This window comes from Phascolarctos cinereus, unplaced genomic scaffold (assembly GCF_003287225.1).
Source record: "Phascolarctos cinereus isolate Bilbo 61053 unplaced genomic scaffold, phaCin_HiC Scaffold_5;HRSCAF=322, whole genome shotgun sequence".
Classification (NCBI taxonomy): domain Eukaryota; kingdom Metazoa; phylum Chordata; class Mammalia; order Diprotodontia; family Phascolarctidae; genus Phascolarctos; species Phascolarctos cinereus.
Genome location: NW_027555958.1, coordinates 275,346,893 through 275,367,044, shown reverse-complemented (window position 1 = coordinate 275,367,044; position 20,152 = coordinate 275,346,893). Strand labels below are relative to the sequence as shown.

The 20,152-nt window shown below is 37.2% G+C and overlaps 1 protein-coding gene across 2 annotated transcripts in view; it reads right to left on the bottom strand.

The window, feature by feature from the left end:
- The window catches only part of HELZ (helicase with zinc finger), a 288,871-nt gene that overhangs the window by 23,235 nt on the left and 245,484 nt on the right, over positions 1-20,152 (bottom strand). For both annotated transcript variants that reach the window (XM_021000986.2, XM_021000987.2), the window contains exons 27-29: positions 16,875-17,442; positions 16,189-16,423; positions 11,592-12,102 (exon numbers count right to left, since the gene is read on the bottom strand). In XM_021000986.2, coding sequence (XP_020856645.1) covers positions 11,592-12,102; positions 16,189-16,423; positions 16,875-17,442 — 1,314 coding nt within the window. The remainder of the gene's footprint in view (positions 1-11,591; positions 12,103-16,188; positions 16,424-16,874; positions 17,443-20,152) is intronic.

Here is a 20,152-nt window from a genome sequence, read left to right as displayed (position 1 = left end):
AAAAATTACACTTAAAAAAAGGACCTTTGAGGTAAATTACAAATTAATTGGAAACTAAATAATCTAATCCTAAAGAATAGATGGGTCAAAGAACAAACTCTAGAAACACACAATAATTTCATTAAAGATAATGACAACATAATTAGACAACATACAAAAATGTGTGGGATGCAGCCAAAGCAGGCATCAGGGAAAATTTTATCACTAAACTTTTATCAATAAAAGAGAAAAAGAGCAGATCAATAAATTGGTCACAAATTAAAAAAAAAACCTAGGACACCAACAAATTAAAATCCCCAATAAACATCAAAATAGAAATCCTGAAAATCAAAATAAATTCCTTCAAGAGTTTAGGTACCATGCCATTTGCTACATTTATGCTTAGAGTTGACTCTTAATTAATTCACTGTCTGTGGTAACTTTTTAGCAAAATATAGTTTCCCAGTTTATCTCTTTTAATTAGGTCTGTTTTTGCTTTTGCCGAGATCATGATTTCTACCCCTGCCTTTTTTACTTCAAGCATAATAGCGTATTGTATTCTATTCCAGCCCTTTATTTTAACTGAGTGTATCTTTCTGTTTCAAGTATCAAAAATGAAAATAAAGACTGTTGAGTTAATAAATAAAATTAGAAGCAGTTTAAAAAAAATAAAAAGATAAGCCACTAGCAAATCTGATTAAGAGAAAAAAATTACCAATATAAAAATGGAAAAAAAAAGGAGAATTCAGAATCAATGAGGAAGAAATAAAACCAATTATTAGGTACTGTTTTACCCAACCATATGCCAATAAAATTTATCATTTAAATGAAATGGGTGAATATTTATACATATCAGTTCCTCAGGTTAACAGAAAAGGGTATAGAACATTTAAATAACCTTATCTTAGAAAACAAAATTTAGCAAGACTCAAACGAACTCCCAAAAGAAAAAGAAAAAAAAAACAAGGATCAGATGGATTTACAACTGAATTCTACCAAACATTTTTAAAAAATCACTTCTAATACTATATAAACTGTTTGGGAAAAAAATACATAAAGGAGGGATCCTACAAAATTCCTTCTACAACACAAATATGGTCTTGATATCTAAACCAGAAGGAGTCAAAACAGAGAAAGGAAACTACTGATCACTTTCCTAAATGAATATTGATGCAAAAAATTTTAAATAAAATATCAGTGAAGAGACCATAGCAATATATCACAAAGATCATACACTATGACCAGGTGAGATTTATACTATGAATGCAAGGCTGGTTCAATATCAGGAAAACCATCAGCATAATTGCTCACATAAATAACAAAACCAACAAAAACCATATGATTATTTCAACAGATGCAGACAAAGCTTTTGACAAGATATCGCACTCTTGTTGGAAAAAAAAACACTAAAAAGCAGTGGAATAAATAGAGCTTTCCTTAAAACAATAAGTAGTATCTACTTAAAACCAAGAGCAAGCAGATTCCGTGATAGGCATAAGCCTTCTGAAGAAGATCAAGGTTGAAGCAAGAAAGCCTATTATCACCACTGCTATTCAATATTGTACTAGGAATGTTAACTATAGCAATAAGACAAAAAGAAATTGAAGGAATTAGCATTTTTACAGGTGATATGTGAACTAAAAATGAATTAAAAATTTAACAACTTCATCAAAGTTGAAGGATACAAAATAAATTCATAAATATCGTCAGCATTTCTGAATATTACAAACAAGAACATTAGGAAGAGAAAGAGAAATCCTATTTAAAACAACTTTGGACAGTATAGAATACTTGAGAGTCTACCTGCCAAGACACATACAGTAACTATATATACACAATTATAAAATACTTTACACAAATAAGACAGAGCTAAATATCTGGAGAAATATTAAGTTCTCATAGGTATGAGTCAATACAATAAAAATTACAATGTTACCTAAGTTAATTTGCTTATTTATTGCCATATCAACCAAATTACCAAAGAATTACTTTACAGAGCTAGAAAAAAATAACAAAATGTATCTGGAAGAACAAAAGGTCAAGAATACCAAATGGAAAGGAATGGTCCCTTAGCAGTACCAGATCTCAAACTGTACTAAAAAGACATAATCAACAAAACAATGTGTTACTGGGTAGAAATAAAGGTTGATCAGTGGAATAGATTAGGCACACAGAAGCATATGAGCATAATAATGTAGTGTTTAATAAGCCCAAAGTATCCAGCTACTGGGACAAGAACTCTCTACTCAATAAAAACTACTGGGAAAACGGGAGAGTAGTCTAGCAAAAACTAGGGATAAAGCAACATCTCACACCATATATCAAGATAAACAAAACCGATGCAGGAAACTATAGGGAAAAAAATCTTTGGAATAAGAAAAGACCTGGCCAAGGTCTTATTTCTAAGATACATAGGGAACTAAGGCAAATTTACAGGAAAAAGAGCCATTTCCCAATTGATACATGCTCAAAGGATACAGGTAGACAGTTTTCAGAAAACGAAAATTAAAGCTACTAATAGCCATATGAAAAAATACTCTAATTAAAAATTACAAAAATGCAAATTAAAACAACTCTGAGGTGCCACTTCAAATCCATCAGAACGTCTGAGATGACAAAAAAAAGAAAAATAACAAATGCTGGACAGAATATGGGAAAACAGATACACTAATTTAATGCATTGTTGATACAGCTGTGAACTACTCTAACCATTCTAGAAAGCAATTTGGAACTATTTCCCAAAAGCTATAAAACTGAGCATACTCTCTGACCCACTCATACCATTACTAGGTCTATAACCCAAAGAGATCGAAGAAAGAGGAAAAGAACTCACATGTACAAAAAAATATCTATAGCAGCTCTTTTTGGAATTGGAAACTAAGGTGACACCCATAAATTGGGGAATAGCTGAACAAGTTATGGCATATGAATGTGATAGTACAGTATTGTGCAGTAAGAAATGAAGAAGAGGATAATTTCAGAAAAAATTTGGAAGACTTGTTTGAAAAGCAAAATAAGCAGAATAATTCAGGAGAATAATTCATATACCAGCAATATTGCAATGATAATGAACTTTGATTTTAGTAACTCAGATAAACACAATGAGCAATCACAATTCCAAAGACGTAATGAAAGCCTTCCCAGGGTGGTGGTCGTAAGTGGAGATAAGGTGTCATATATGAGAGATGTCATGAAAGCAGAAACAAGATCTGGCAATAGATTAGATATACAGGGTGAGTGAGAGTGAGATAAGGATGACATCAAATGACCCTGTATTAGGAATTTTGGGGAGAGGGGAGGGCTTGAGGGGAAAGCTAATGATTTCTGCTTTGGACATTTCAGGTTTTAAATGCCTATGTCACATCCTGTTAAGAGATAACCCACAGGCAGTTATTGACACAGGACTAGATCTCAGGAAGGATACTGGACTAAAGCTGGAAAGATAGATGTCAGAATCATTCATATAGAGGTGATAACAGAACTCACAAGAGTTCACAAGATCACCAAGTGAGAGAATGTACAGAAAGAAAAGGACAGAGCACATGGCTTTGGGGGGTCATTCACAGTTGGGAATGACATGGATATAGATCTAACAAAGAAGACTGAAAATGAGCAGTTAGTTGAGCAGGAGAACTGAGAGGACAAAGTTATGAAATATGAAAGGAGAGAATGTCCATGAGAAGGTGATTAACAAAGTCAAATGCTTCAGAGAGGTCAAGAAAGACTGGGATTAAGAAAAAGTCATTTTGCAGGCTCCATCTCCCCCTCAGGGTAATAGGGATACCCCTGGAGAATTGGAAATGTCTTTAATATTATTGGCTTAACCCCTTGTTCCAAGATGTCCCCCAGTTAGTATCTCCCCTATGCCATTTTTTGCCCCAGTGATGAGTGTCCCAATATTATTTAAGCAATTAATATCAGTTAGCTTTTATCAAAGGATATTTACTGAGAAGATATATTGGTCAGAAATACAAACACCCCCTCCACACTGGGGTCTGTACCACCTCAGTCCCTGAGGAGAGTGGGCTCCAGCTTAAAGTCATTGCCAGGAAACATTAGTCCCAGCAACTCTACTTATGAATGTGGCCTAGCTGCTGGAAGAGTTGCTCCTTTATGAGTCTACCCACTGTTGGACTAGGTCAAGCAGCTCTCTCCTCATAGCAGTGTTGATGCCTCCCCACTGCTGCTGCTGCTGTTGCTGATGATAATGACAAATTCTGGTATGGACTCCAGATTCCGGACCACTTGTGGCTCCTCTGATCTTTCAAAGCTTACAAGGTCACAGCCTAGTCCATTTCTAATACATCACCTAAAAGTAGGAAAGAATAAACAAATAGACAAAAAAAAAAGAGAGAGAGAGAGAAAGAGAGAGAGACATCATATATTCAGAGCCACATGTAGGAATGGGTTGTTGGCCCTGGTGCTCCTTCTCCCACCTAGAGGCTAAGAGCAGGTACTGCCTTGCTCACAAGGAAAGAAAAACAAGCGTGACCAGTTGATGCATTGTTGGCTCAGCAACCAACCAAAAAGCCTTTTCTTTTCACTGAGTAAACAAGCATAAAATGCCAGAGTATTCTGAGTAGTAGAGCAGTCCCTTCCATTCCTCCTTAGCTGACACTGAGAAGCAGGCTCACCAAACAGGCAACTGATCTCAGTCAGGAAGACAGCCCTCTTTGGACAGTGTCCTATTACAATTATAGGGGAAGTTTCTCTGGGAGGCAAAATTGGGAAATAGTAGGTGATATGAAAATGATATAAATAAAACTTTATTTAAAAAAAAACAGGAAAAAAAGAAAAGGTCATTTTGGCAATTAAAAGAAAATTGGTAACTTTGGAAAGATCAGTTTCAGTTGAATAATGAGACCAGAAGGTGGAATGCAGAGGATTTAGAAGACAACGAGAGGAGAGGAATGAAGGCAAAGGATTGGAAGAAAGTGAAAGGAGAAAAGAAGAGGCAATGAGTACAGCGGATTTTTTAAAGAAGTTTAGCTGAAAAGGAGCATTGTACAATAATGGCTAGCAGGAATGGTAGGATCAAGTGAAGAATTTTTAAGGATGAAGGAGACAGGTAAGGATTTAGTAGATAAGGAGAGGTTGAAGGTTAGAAAGTGTAAATGATAACTGAGGCGATCTGCTGGAGAATATGGGAGGAAATGGGACATAGGTACATGCATGTAGAGAGGCTGGCATTGGCCAGTAGAAAGTCACCTCTTCATCAGAGACTGGAATCAGGAGGACATAATGGACCAGTGATCTTAGGGGGTTGTCAGATAAGAAGAGAAAGCAGAGCTCTTGGCAAATAATCTATTTTTTTTTTGTTTGGTGAAGTATTTGGTGAAGTATGAAGTACTGAATTAGGAAGGGTGAGGGAGCAGGTGTTATGAGAGTTTTGAGAAGATTTGGAACATATGCTGAGGTAAACTAGATAGAGAATTAGAAAAAGATAGGATTGCATTATTGCAGTGAAGGCCTAGGTGAAATCAGATAACACAAATTTATATGGGACCCAATCAGCAGTTGCATATTTCCTCCAGCATCAAATAGCAGTACTTAAATGGGAATGAAAGAAACCGATGTTGGGAGTAATCTAGGGTTAGATACACTCTATATTACTTTCCTTTCCTCAAGTCTCCCATCTCACCTCTCCTCTACCCTTTTCAGTTGAGGTCTATATACTATACTACATAAATACTATAATTAAGTAATATATATGTAAATATAACTAATACTATATTATATTCTCTTTCTCAGCCAAATTCCTAGAAAAAGTTGTCTATTCTCATTGCCTCCACTTCCTCACTCTCTTAAATCTTCTGCTATCTGGCTTCCCAACCTCACTTAACTGAAACTGTTCTTTCCAAAGTCACTAATGTCTCTAAACAGTCAAATTTAATGACCTTTCTTTAATCTTTATTTTTCTTGACCTTCCTGCATAATTTGACAAAAAAGACCACTATCTCTCTCTGCTGGACTTTTCTCCTCTCTACATTTTCATAACACTACTGTCTTATGCTTCTCCTCTTAACTTATCTGACTGTTCTTCAGTTTCCTTCACTGGATCACCATCTACTATCACATAACTTAATTCTATGTGTACATCAAATCTCTGTCTTAAGCCCTTCTCTCTCTCTACATTCTCACTTGGTGACTTCATCATTTCTCATTAACTCAAGTACTCAATTTTACCAGTCTGATTAAAGCGGTATTATGCTAATGGGTGACTATACTGCTCAGGTGATGGCTGCAGTGGTACAGAACATGAGGAAGTATTTCATGCAGGGCAACTAACATCAGCACTTGTCTCCAGAGCCAAATCTCTCCCCACCCCCCCCTTTCAAAGTACTATAACCTAACCTGGCTGTTTTATTCACAGAAATAAAATGCCAGTCTGCAGACTAGGTTGAGGATCTTTGCCTTTCACAAAAAGTTTGACGCCAAGGCTATAGGGATGACTAAAAAACATCTTAACCTTATCTGTTTATTTGTTTATTTTCTTTTGTTTTTTTAAACTAGCTATTGATTTTAAAACTGATGGAGACCTGGCTTCAAAAGAAGTTCTAAACTGGCTCTCCCAGGAGCCAATGGACAATTGCTGAGCCATAAAGAGGGATATCTACACTGATTAATTTTGCTCCAACCAATTTTTATCTTAGCGGCCAAATGAGAGGTTAAACATAACTGAGTGCATATATTAGATTCACCCTCACTGCCAAACTCTTCTTCTATTAAGCCATTTAAATATGTGACAAAGTTCTCTGGCTGAAGGTCACACTTTATTCTTTTCCTCAAAACATCATCAAAGAAATGGTGAGAAAGCTGACGCACATCCACTGAAGCAAGCAATCTAACCTGTCCAATATCCACTGCTACAGCCAAAAGCAGCAAGTTCATCCCTCCCATTTTATAGAGGGTGGTACAAAGGTTCAATACTGACCCTTTGGGGAATATTCAGCTATCTCTTGCTGCTTTTTAAAATTGCTCTATCCAAGAAGTTAGTGGTATTCTTAGGAACCATATCATTCTTAAAATGCAAAAGACGTAGAATAAAAATAAAGATACTGATTATCTAATTTTGGCCAATGTGTTAGACTCAATCAATCTACTAGATCTAAGTCCAATATGGTATCACTAGTTGAGTTTGCAGTATGGTACCCAGAGGGATTCCTAGACAGAAGTATGTGTTTCTCTCCATCATCCCATTAATCCTTTCGATTTGGACTTTAAACTTAGTAGGAAGTACTCTCTTCTTTTTGACTGTCAATAGTTAAAGACATACCTTTTGTTCCATTAAATGTGGCTCATTTTTATATAATTAAATAGATGGACTACAGTGCCAACATTCACACAAGTGACTCTGAGATTATTCTTATGTGCCAGGATATCAGTTTCGCTATCACAGCCATACATTACAAGTTCCAAAGTTAAATTAAAAACAACTGGGCTTAAGGGGCAATTCTTGTCTTTCATCTGCACAAATACTCAGAGTAAAGCCATCATTATGGAAGTTTTGTTGCCCAGATACAGCCTATGAATAATATTAATATGCTCATCATGTAAACCAGCCCATGTAAACTGTGTGGCACTGAACTGTACACAAATCAGATACAACTGGGACACCAAACACATTCTTTTTCTATGTTTTGTATCACCTGCAGTGCTCTGCAATTTTTTTCTAAAGTGTTCATAGCAGCCATCCACAGGCATAAAATCCTTCTGACACACTCTGGTGCATTCATTCCTAATATTCCAGGTTCTTGACCTAACATAGCTAAAACTGGGGCATAGACTTTGTCCATCTCATTGCCTAAAGAAATGAGTCTCCATTTGCAGGACAATTTCTTATAAATCTAGATATTAGTATAAATGTGCTGTTCCTTCAGGACAAAACTATATTTATGAGATGTTAAAAATTATTATAAAAACATATCCCCTGGATCAATATTTCTCTACATCCAGTACTCAATGCCATCTGGTCTGGGATCTGTATTGTTAAAATGCCTGACACCAATCTAGACCTGAGTACAGATGTATAAGGGTCTAAGACTGAGTTCTCTTCATCAGCTGGGGTGTTATATTTACATTCTAGTACCAGTGGATATAGAATTGTGGGAAAGTATCAATGGAACCAAATACACCCTGACAATAATTACATTAATCAGTTGTTTGTACCTGGCAATACAGGGAAGCTGTTTTTGTTATTTCATGGAAAGCAAGAGAGGATGCAAGTCCTACTTGGTATGTGAATCCAGGCAGCTTCTTGTATATTTTTGATGTTTCATACCTGTTCTTAAAATTCCTATGGTTACCTATAAGGTTAAAAACCTCCTGGATCAGTTTAATAAAACCAGACATTACTATTTGAAAGTCTGGTTCATTTAATAAATGTTAAAATTTGCAATCTACTCCTTCTAAAATCTAATAAATGGTGATTGATATGAGTATGGATTCTTTATTTAATGATATCTGTAATGATGTTCTAAGATGTGCCACCTCGGCTGAAAACATCAGAGAAATCAGGACACATATGAGAATTGATGAAATCATAATTAACATTGCTAGATCCTTTTACTTACTGGGGACCTGCTCTGTGCTAAACTGGTCAACTATCTGACTCTGACTAACCTTGACCCTAACTGACCTAGACAACCACCAAAAGGGGGTTCATGTTGTTGAGTGCTCCTCTTAAGAGCCTGATATGGGTTTAAGATCCAGGACAGAGTTTGACCTTTGCCCAGGCTTTTACCCAAAGGGCTCAATAATTAAGAAGCTGGGCTCTCCAAATCTCTCCCTGCTAGGAGGCTCCTGAGACATTCCTTCTCACTCTTTGAACCTTAGATTTACATATTCACTCCTCTATACGCGCCAGGAAAAAGCCTTGGAATTTACAACCCTATCTAGGAACTCTGATAAGGAGGAAATGTATGTTATCACATCCTTAGCAGATGTTTCGGGGAGTGTCTCACAGGGAGGACTCTTTGAAGTTAGGATGGATTTTCTCTATATATCCTGTACCCTCAGAAGAATAAACTGAGTCAGTTTTTCTGCTCCTCCTGGCCCACGTCTTCACGTCTTATTTCGCACCTTTCTGTTAGGTGCACTATCTGGTTGCGGGCAACATCATGTAAAATGTTGTCTAGAGAAAGCTCAAGGTGTGCGGAAAGGGGCATCTGAAACCTCTTGAGCAGAAGAAGTCCTTCAAAAGGTGTCAGTATTACTGGAATCACTAACTCCAATTTCAGTGGCATAGTGAAACATCAATTGTCCCTTGTTGATGTTCTTTACCTTCTCTAGTAGTGCCAAAGTTTACATGAAATCCTATAAAATTAAATCAAACTTCCATCTATGACATTTTCTAAGATATCTTCCAAACCTTTATGTTCACCATTAGTATTTCCACCAAGGAGAGGACGAGACATATGCCGGGGCTAGGAACAGACACACAGTACCTGAGCGCAGACAGACAGAATGCAAATGTGCAAGGGCTAGATACAAGAGCAGGAACGCCATTTCCTTTCTTCTCACTCTCTTCTTAACTCTCGGCAATCTGGCTTTTAACTTCATTGTTTGCCTGAAACTACTCTTTCCAATTATCAAAAAGTTATCAACAATTCCTTAATTACCTAACCCAATTGCCTTTTCTCAGAAGCCTCAGAAATACTGAGTTCTCTGCAGCCTTTAACATCGTTAGTCATCTCTTCTTCTGATTTCCAATCTCATATTTCCAACAGTCTATCAGGCATCTTAAACTGGATGTTTTGTAGACATCTTAAACTTAATAATATTCAAAACTGAACTCATTTTTACCCCTAAGGAACCTCGCTCTCCATAACTTCCTTAATACTGTCAAAAGGTACCATCATCCTCCCAGTCACTCAAACTCACAGCCTATACATCGTACTCAACTCCTCATTCTCATTCCCCATATCCAATCTTTAGTCAAGTCCTGCCATTTCTACCTTTGCAACATAACCTATATACTTTCTCTTCTCTCCTCTGACACTGTCACCATGCTGGTTTAGGCCTTCTTCACCTTACTCCTAGAACACTGCAGTAGACTTCTGATTGGTCTCCCCACCTTAAGTCTTTCCCCACTTTAGTCCATCCTCTCCTCAGCTATCAAAACTGATCTTTCTAAAGCAGGGGCAAAGGTCTTTTCTCTCGGTGCCAGAGGTCTCAAGCTAATCCATCAACCCAGCAGTGGTGCTGGCAGTCTATCTGTATGTCCATTCTTCTGCTTTCATGTTGAAAGGTTTTTTTAGGGGATTTTTTTGTTGTTGTTGTTGCTTTGTTTTGTTTGGTGTGGGGGAAGGAGGCCCTGAAGCACCAAACTAAGGGATTGGAGAGGGGAGAGGGAGAGAGGGAGGGAGAGGGAGCCAGGGAAAGACAGGGAGAGAGAACGTACACAGTACTATACGGTAAACATAGGTATTTTTTTGGAATGCTGATTTCTTCCAGAATTCTTTATGTGAAGTCAGATTTATATAATGCAAATTTATGTAAAGTGAAAACTGTGTGTACAAAATATTAAACATAAAGCAGTTCAGTAAAAAAGTGACTAGCAATCATGGTGGATTAGGAAAGGCTTCATGAAGAAGATGGTGCTTGAGCTGCTTCTTAAAGGAAGAGAAGGACTTTATAAAGCAAGGGAAAGGAAGAACTGCACTTTGGGTATAGGGAACCACACTGAAAACACATGGGGAAGCAGACGGAGTGTCATGTGTGAGGAACACAGAGAAGGCCAGTTTGGTTGGATTGCAGAGTATGGGGTGGGGAGTAATACCCAATGAAGCTAGAAAGACAAGTTGAGAATAGGTTATATACAAAATGTATAAAGTACTTTGTAAATTTTAAATAGCTATAGAAATTATATTAAAATTAACATTATTAAATTGGAGACTAGTATATGTGTGTATGTATGTATGTGTGTGTGTGTATATATATATATATATACATACATATTTTATACTCAACAGCACAAATATTTTAAGAAAGAAATTTTGTTTATCTCAAAAATTTTCATTTCACTTATCATTAAACACCTGAAAAAGCTGAACATAGAATTAGATCATCAGAGTCCATAACTCATTGATACAAGGTGGAAATAGATGAGTCTTAAGTAAAGAAATGGTTAGCAAAATGAATAAAACACCATGGAACCAACCACTACCAAAAAATTCCAAAAGTTTTAGAAAGCTCAAATTTCTTCAGATTTAAGAGCTGTGATATGAATTGAAAAAAAATCAAACAGTAAAAAATGTTTTTCCACACTAGAAAAGTCAGAAGCACTCAAAAGGACAGCAACTACACATCATCTAATGCCCTTCCAGAGAAGCAATAAAAGGCTTTGGGAGGCTTCATGTTTCAAATATAATGATCACATCACAATTCTGAAGGATCATAAGGAGAGAGAACAGAAAATTAGAGAAGTCTAATAATAACTAGCAAAAGTTACTTAATACCTTCTACTAAAAAATCATATGCCTATGAACCTGTATTAATCCAATAGTAGCTGCCTAACACCAGTCATGAAATCATTAAGTATTTACTTTTCCACAATCAAATAAACAAGTGAATGATGAGGGGGTGGGGTAGGGGATAGAATGTAACTATACCTCTTCTAAGCTGTGGAGCGAAGAAGTAGATATCACACGAGATGACAGTGGGTGAAATGGCTCCTGACCAACCACATGTTGATTCTGAATTTGTATAAAAGGGTTCTGTTGTGGTCTGTGTGGTAATGGTGGTAGGCCATAGTGAAAGCCCTGTCCCATTAAGTGATTTTGATGTAAATTAGCAAAGGTCCAGGATCCATCAGGTGGCAAGTATTTCAAGGGAGGAGGGGTAAGATTTTCAGATGGTATTGAGAATGAGGGATTATACAGTTGGGGTGGCAGATGTTGCTGAAATGCTGGATTGTTGGCCATTTCAATGTCTCTGACGTTGTCACTTAAGTTAGAAAAGTGGCCACTATGGTTTGAATTTGATGAAGAAGGGTTTGCTGGTGGGCTTCTAGTTTGAACTTGTCTGTATTGCAAAAGTCTTGACTGAGGTGGTGGCATTTCAGTTAGCTCCCGTGTTTCACTTTGATCATGATGAGCCAGCTCTCTGAGTAAGTCTTGAAACCTGGTAAAAAGAATAAGTTATACCAAGGGAGAAACAAAAACTCTTTGGCATATTAAATATTTTAAGCATTAAACAGTACATATACGATCTCATAGGCATAATAATACACATAAGCAAATGAAATTTTGGTATTCAATTTAGATTTAAATCTATGCAATAAATTATATATTAATTGAGGGAAAAAATCAACTGTACTTCAAATGAAAGTTTTGAGTCAAATACACTAAAAATGATCCTAAACCTGAAAAGAGACAGGCCCTTCTCCCTAATATTTTTCATAACTGCTGCAGAAAATGTGGTTAGGAATGTTGCTTCTGCATATCACTCATCAGAGAGTGGTTAAGTCATCAAAATCCCTTGGTGAGTAGTTGCTGGGGTACTGACAGCTATAGGCTGCTGACAAGTAAATGTGGGGAGTGGGAGATGAAATTAGGGGCAAAGACTTACATGGGGAAATTAGGTGCTCCGGATAGGTTGTAAACCCTATATTACCCAGCCAATGGGGAAGCAGGGAAGGGAACTGTGATTCGGGCCTAGGAATAAAAAGCTGTGCTCCCTCTTCTGTAAGGCATGCCACACATGGGACACCTGGCCTTGCTAGGCCGTTAATTTAAAAAGTTTTTCTGGTTCACCAATGGCTTTTTGGAACTTTTGTTGCTAACAACTGCCTTTTTTTTTTTTTGAGTCATTACTCCAGTAGATAGAGGCAGCATTTTGCACTAGAGTGAGTAGTGAGCTTAAGGTCAGGGAGACACACATTCAAATACACCACTAGTTATAGGACCCTGGGCAAGTCATTTAATTTTTATATGTCGCAGGTTAACTCCTTAGTACATATAAACTAAATCAACAAATAAGCTGCTGGAGAGAGTTCCACACTAGGCACTCTCTTCTCTGAAGAAAATGTATGGTACATCAGACCCAAGGGAGAGGAGGAAAAACTGCCTATCATTCAAGTGACTCTGACACAAAAACCATCCAGTTCAAAAAGCACTTTTTAAGCTCCTTTCATTAGGCAGCTAAGTGGCACAGTGGGGCCAATTGTGGGCCTAGGGTTAGGAAGACTCATCCTCCTAAGTTCAAATCTGGCCTCCTGGACAAGTTACTTAACCCCATTTGCCTCAGTTTTCCGATCCATAAAATGATCTGGAGAAGAAAATGGCAAACCACTCCAGTATCTTTGCCAAGAAAACCCCAAATGGGATCATGAAGAGTTGGACACAAGAGAAAAATGACTGAAAATGTTAAAGGATTATAGGAAATATAGGAAATATATATATATATATATATATAGGAAATAACACCAAAGTTATCTATAGTCATTTTTCTAGCCCAGGGCAGCTTAGGAAGATAGACAAAGGGATCTGTGGACACTGGGGTAGCAGCTAGTCAGAAGTGCAAGGCAGACACTGTGGTGGAAATGAGGAGCATTTTAGCACCAGAAGATGGAAAGGAAGCCAAGACAGAGCTCCACAGCAGGAAGTACTTGGCCAGAAAGAGAACTCAGGAGACCTCTGTACCAGCACTGGGAGAAAGAATGGGTGCTCTGACATACTTTACTCAGTTCCAGACCCAAGGGGAAAGTAGTGAACAAAGAACAAATTCCAGAAAATCATCTGTGTGGCTGTAAACCCAGGAGCAGAGAGGTACTTCAGTTATAACTTTTAGCTGCATACATAAGCCTGCAGTAAAATAAGCAGGGCAGGAGATTGTGCCCAAAAGGGAGCCACCAGTTCAGTACCTCTGAAGCTGCAGAACCTCTCAGTGGGTTAGCTGAGACTAACTCTAGCAGCAGTCTCCTGAAATTCAACTATATACAATCTAACAGACCCAACTTCCAGAGCTCACACCAGAAAGGAGGCAATGAATAGACATCTTCCTGAATGATACAGCTTTGGAAGCAATGAAAACTTACATGTCTCCAAAGGCCAAGACCTTTGCCCCTTATCCCAAAAAGAATTTGGGTCCCATTTTTTTGAGGGGGGAATGATGGGGATGGGATCTGAACCCCTAAAGGGAAAAGACTATGTCTTTGCAATCTGGACCCCAAAAAGAAAATCCCTGGACTTTTCCCAAATCTCTGGTTGTTGCTATGCCCAATCTCCCAATTCTGTTCTGCTACCTCCCAATTGCCCCGGACCACTTCTCATCCTTAATCCTATCTAGACTCTATCCTCCACATGGTCCAGGTCCCTGGCTTTCTGTTCACCCCAGCTTACTGGCCACTCCCATCCAGATTCTCCTTCAGGCACCCCAGACCACTTGGCCACTACCGGATCCCTCCCACAGTCTTTCTGTATGTAAGATTCGTCTTGTCTCCACTAAGGTGCTCAGATCCTTAAGCTCTGACCCGCTTGCATTAGCAACACAAATGTTTAGATTCCTTAAGAGTCTGGCCAATATGGTAGATGTTCTACCAATCTTGTCTTTGGCTGAAAAAAAGAAAAAGAAATTATAAAGGAAAACTGCCCAGATATATTAGAAGCAAAGAGCAAAATAGATACTTTAAAAAATTCACTATTAACCCCCTAAAGAAACTCCAAAATGAAAACTCAAAGTAATATAACATCCAAAATCCAAAACTGTCAGGTGAAGAAGAAAATGCCAAGTAGTCCCATTTCACAGAAATGTAGAGCCTGCAAAGGGAAGTACTATGAAATAAACCTAGAAACATAGGCTAGAGTCAGATATTTAAAAGGCTTAAATACCAAGCTAAACAGTTTTTATTTTATCCCAGAGGCAATAAGGACAATTGGAGATTTTAAGCAAATGAATGACATGCTAAGACTTGTGCTCTATGGAATATTATTTAGGCAGATGTGTGGAGAATGGATTATAGCAGAAAGAATGAAAGCTGGGAGTCTAATTAGGAAGTTATTATAAAAATGAGGGACTCTAGTGGCCATGTGAGTGGAAAGAAGGGGATATATGAGAGAGATATTGCAGAAGTGAATCAAGACTTGGAAACTCATTGGATCTAATCAGGTACAGGAGAAACAGCCTGCCTCTTGAGTTAAAAGACCTAGATTCTAAACCCTGATCTGAAACCTAATGTTTGTGAAATCCTTTTTTTTTTTTTTGGAGGCAATCAGGGTTAAGTGACTTGCCCAGGCTCATGACAACTAGTAAGTATCTAGTGTCAGATTTGAATTCAGGTCTTCCTGATTCCAGGGCTGGTGCTCTACCTAATGTGCCACCTTACTACTCCATGTTTGTGTAATGTTGAAGTCACTTAATGTGATCATCACTTTGGTCACCTATAGAATAGGGCACTGGACTTGATGGCTTCAGAGGTCTCTTCTATCTCTAACATGGATTTAAGTTTTGCCTCTGACACATATTGACTGTGACTTTGGCCAAATCACCTAAACTTTCAGTACCCTAGATATATGATCCCAGGTACCTGTTATAATGAAGAGATGGCGTTCCATATTTTTAGACAACATTTAAAGTTACAAATTAATAACTTTTAATCACTGATTTCACTTCTGTTTCCATCTACCCTTTATAATTCAACAAATGATTATTGTAAACAAGGAGACTGTTATATTTCCCTAGAAGTGAGGGGATAAGGAAACAGGAATACATGTAGTTGTCAGACTACATAATCCATACCTGGAAAATAGTGTTTTAGCTAACTGAAATCTCTAGGAGTTTCAACCAAATTAATCCTAAAAAATATATTCTTGTATATCCTTGTAAACCACAGGTCAAAATTTTTTCACAGAAATGTTGTTCAGTCATTTTTCAGTCCTGTCTAACTCTTCATGACCCCATTTGGGGTTTTCTTGGCAAAGATATTAGAATGGTTTGTCATTTCCTTCTCCAGTTAATTTTATAGATGAGGAAACTGAGGCAAACAGGGTTAAGTGACTTGCCTGGGGTCACACAGCTAGTAAGTGTCTAAGGCCAGATATGAACTCAAGAAGATGAGTCTTCCCAACTCTAGGCTGGGTGTTCTGTCCACTGCGCCACTTAGCTGACCTTTCACAAGAATACTCCTATTCAAAACAAAAGGACTAGATTTTCAAGAAAATCTGGGTAGAATTTTTATTTCAGAAGCTACTTTTAAGAATGTTCAAATACCTTGAATGCATTGCTTCTGCTTCATCTTCTACATTATTGGCAAGCTTCCAGTTTGCCCTAACTGGTTGTTGATGTAATCCTGCTGGTTGCTGGGGAAGATGCTGCAGGTGGGGGTGGTGATAGTGTGGATATGGAAGACTGCCTTGACTGAGATAGGCATTATGCTCACTCCACTGCTGCATTCTTGCTTGCTGTTGCCTTAATGTTTCTAAGGCCACATTTCCATGCATACGTTCTGTTAAAAAAAAAATTGTAAAAAAAAAAAATGTAAACCATACCCATTGTTGGTTGGAGGGGGATTTTTTTTAAAAGCTTTTACTGCCAACAATCAGAATTTCCCCACAAAGATCCAGCAATAACTACCATTAATTCTGGGAAGAATACAAAAAATCCCTAGACTTATCAACAAGTAAGAGAATTTTAGTGAATGAAATCACTCATCTAAATTTTTCATCTGGCACAAACTGTATATACTCTAATATTCCAGACTATGTAAAACTAATTATTAACACAATCCTGGTTATTATGGCAAGTAAACTATTCTTAGTGGGATTACTCCAAGAACTGAATAAATCCTGCCCTTAAAGTAATATGCTGTAGTACATGTGCTATTAGGTAAAGAATCACTTTTCACTTTCAGTAGTGAAACTTAAGAGATATTGGAGGAAAATAAAAATAAAACTTACCTAAAGCTTCCCCTAGTGGTAATCCTGGAGGATTTTCTTCAATGAAATTATTCAAGTGAGAGGGGGGAATTACTGGGTTGTGTTGTGCAATGGATCTCAGAGGGTTAACTTCTTGCAACATAGGAGGAGGGTGCTGTTCAGATATCACTGTATCTACAGCAGGAGAATGTGGTCGATGAGAGGCTGCATTATTAAAGAAGGAATGGTTGGGGCCTGCTTGATACGTAGGAGAAAGTTGAGAGGGCTGCTGCTGAGTTTGTTGATTCAAGTGGTTATGTTGCTGGACTGCTTGGTTTGGTTGATGTGGTATTTGAGTCGGTTGCTCAGGGAAATGATTCTGCTGCTGACTTATATTTGGGGGCTGCTGAACTGGAAATGGTTGTCTTGACAGCTGGGATAAGTGCTGATAGTGGCGATGAGGGACTGCATACTGTGCATGGGGAGCAGTGAGATGAAGATTTAGGTGTCTTGGGTTGAGATTATCTTTGCGATGAAACTTGGAATTAGGATAAGTAACTCCAGGGCGAGCTTCTGGACTTCGGTTCTGTGGATTTGAATCTAAATCATTCTAGACAGAATGAAAAGAAATATTTTAATTACAGAAGTAACAATACCTTGAGGTCTTGAGGACAAACCATTCACTACTTTAAGACAATTAGACATAGTGATAACTTTCAAAAAAAAATTGGAGTAAAATAATAGAGGGAAAAAAGCCATAATGAGTTCTAATGCAAAATATATGAGATGTTCTTGTTCTTCTCTCATATACTGCATATGTATTAATAATTAACATGATAGCATGGCTTATCAGCAGATTCAATCTTTTAACATTCAAAATCTAAGTTCTCTCATTTGCAGTGCCTTGATACCAAACATGAGTTTTGTTTTCAATTTCTGTGTTATATATTAGAATAATTCATTCTGGTACACTTAGACTAATCAGATTATTTTTACACATTCACTTAGAAAGTTAAACCTACTAATGAAAAGCAAAGAGTATTTTAAATAAAATATTACCATTACATAAACTAGTACTTGCTAGGATTGGCCAAATACTTTTAATGTAATTCAAGAAAGTATATATTCCTTTAGTGGCTTAATTTGTCAACTGTAGAAATTAGACAGAAGTTATATTAGGTAAAGAGAATACTACTGGCAAGAAATACATTTTGCTATCACATTTTTATTTTCACTTTTAATTCACAACATAACCCATTATAAAAAATTCTACACACTGAAGAAACGTGACAGACCACTTTGCCAGCCCTCCAAGTCTTAAAAACATGAATTCCATAACCAAACAAGGCATATAAGAGAAAGATAAAATAGGTCATTTCAATTACACAAATAAAATCAATGTTACTAGCCTAAGAAGAAAAGCTTCCAACTGGGAAAAAATACTTACATCAAGTATCTCAGATAGAATCCTGCTACCTAGGGGCAGCTAGGTGTTCCAGTGATTAGAACACCTGCCCTGGAGTCAGGAGGTCCTGAGTTTAAATCAGTCATCAGACACTTGACACTTACTAGCTGCATGACCCTGGGCAAGTCACTTAATGCTGATTGCCTCACCCTAAAAAAAAACCCCTACTATCTAAAATTTTATACACTTACACATTCACAAACACACACCAATAGACCAAGAAACATTCCCCAATGATGATCAAAGACTAGAAACAAATAGTTTTCAAAAGAATTGCAAAATATTGATAAACATACATGAAAGATTGCTCAATATCACTAATAAGAGAAATTAAAATCAAAACAAGACTCTGAGACTTCACTTTGCACCCAGAAAATTAGTAAATATGACAAAAGATGGGAATGATCAATGTCTGATAGGTACAGTCAACAAATATTTATTAAGTGCCTACTATAAGCTAAGTACTATGCTGAGTACTGGAAATATAAAGAAAGGCAAAAGACATAGTCTTTGGTCTCAAGGAGCTCTCAGTACAATATCAAGAAAGTCCTAATCTAATGAGGCACACTAATATAGTATTAGTAGAGCTGTGAACTGTTTTAACCATTCTGGGAAGTAATTTGCAATTATGCTTTCAAAAAAAGAAAAAGTGACTTAAAATGTCTACATCCTTTAAGCCATATTCCACTACTAAGGAGGGGAAAGGAAGGCAAAGCCAGAAAGAAAAATCCCATATAATACATCAAAATATTTAGAGCAGTACTTTTTATAGTTGCAAAGAAATAGGGAGAAAAGTTGAGTTCCCCAATGACTGGGGAATAACTAAAGAAGTCATGATATATTAATATTATGGAATATTACTGCATTGTTAAAAACATGAATACAGAAAAGCATAGGAGGACATAGGAAGCGATGAAAAGTGAAAGAAAGCAAAAACAGGCAAACATACAGAACTATAACAATGTCAACAGAAAAATAATAAAACCCTCAACTCAAATACTATATAATTACAATGATAAAGCTTGTACACTGGCTTGTGCCACCTAGCTGCCCCTACTCCCTCCTTTCTTATGAGAGGTGGGAGATTATAGGTGTGGAAGATTACATACCCTGTCAGACTTTGGTTCATGTGTTGGTTAATTTTACTTTTTTTTTCCTTCTCAAAAAAAATTTATTGTTAGAAAGGACAGCTGAAATGAAGATGATCTAAAAACAAAAGATATTGATAAAATTTAAAATGAAAATATAGGTTCTGTAAAATACAGTACATGCTCTGAAAGGAGTATAAAAACAAAAACTATCCAGAAAAAAGCTTAGTATTGGCATCCTGAAATTCACATCTTCTTATTTCTCACCCAGGTGTACTCATTTTGGACTTCTTTGGCTTTTCCACCATGCCGCTAAGCCTGGTACTCCCTCCCACCCCACCCCACCCCACCCCACAAAACTTTTCAACTTTCTTTTTGTGTGTTGTCTTCCTCCATCAGACTGTAAGCTCCTTGAAAGCAGGGACTTTCTTTTTCATATTTGTATCCCCAATGCGAAGCACAGTGTCTGGCACATAGTACATTCTTAATAAATGTTTGTTGAATATAGACATGCAAAGAATATGAACAGGCAGTTTTCAGAAAAAGAAGTCAAAGCTATCTACAGTCATATGAAAAAATACTCTAAGTCACTACTGATTAGATAAATGCAAATCAGAACAACTCTGTGGTAATACCTCATACCTATTAGATTGGCTAACATTACAGAAAAGGAAAACGACAAATGTTGGCGAGGATGCGGAAAAATTGGGACACTAACACACTGCTGGTGGAGTTGTGAACTGATCCAACCATTCTGAAAAACAATT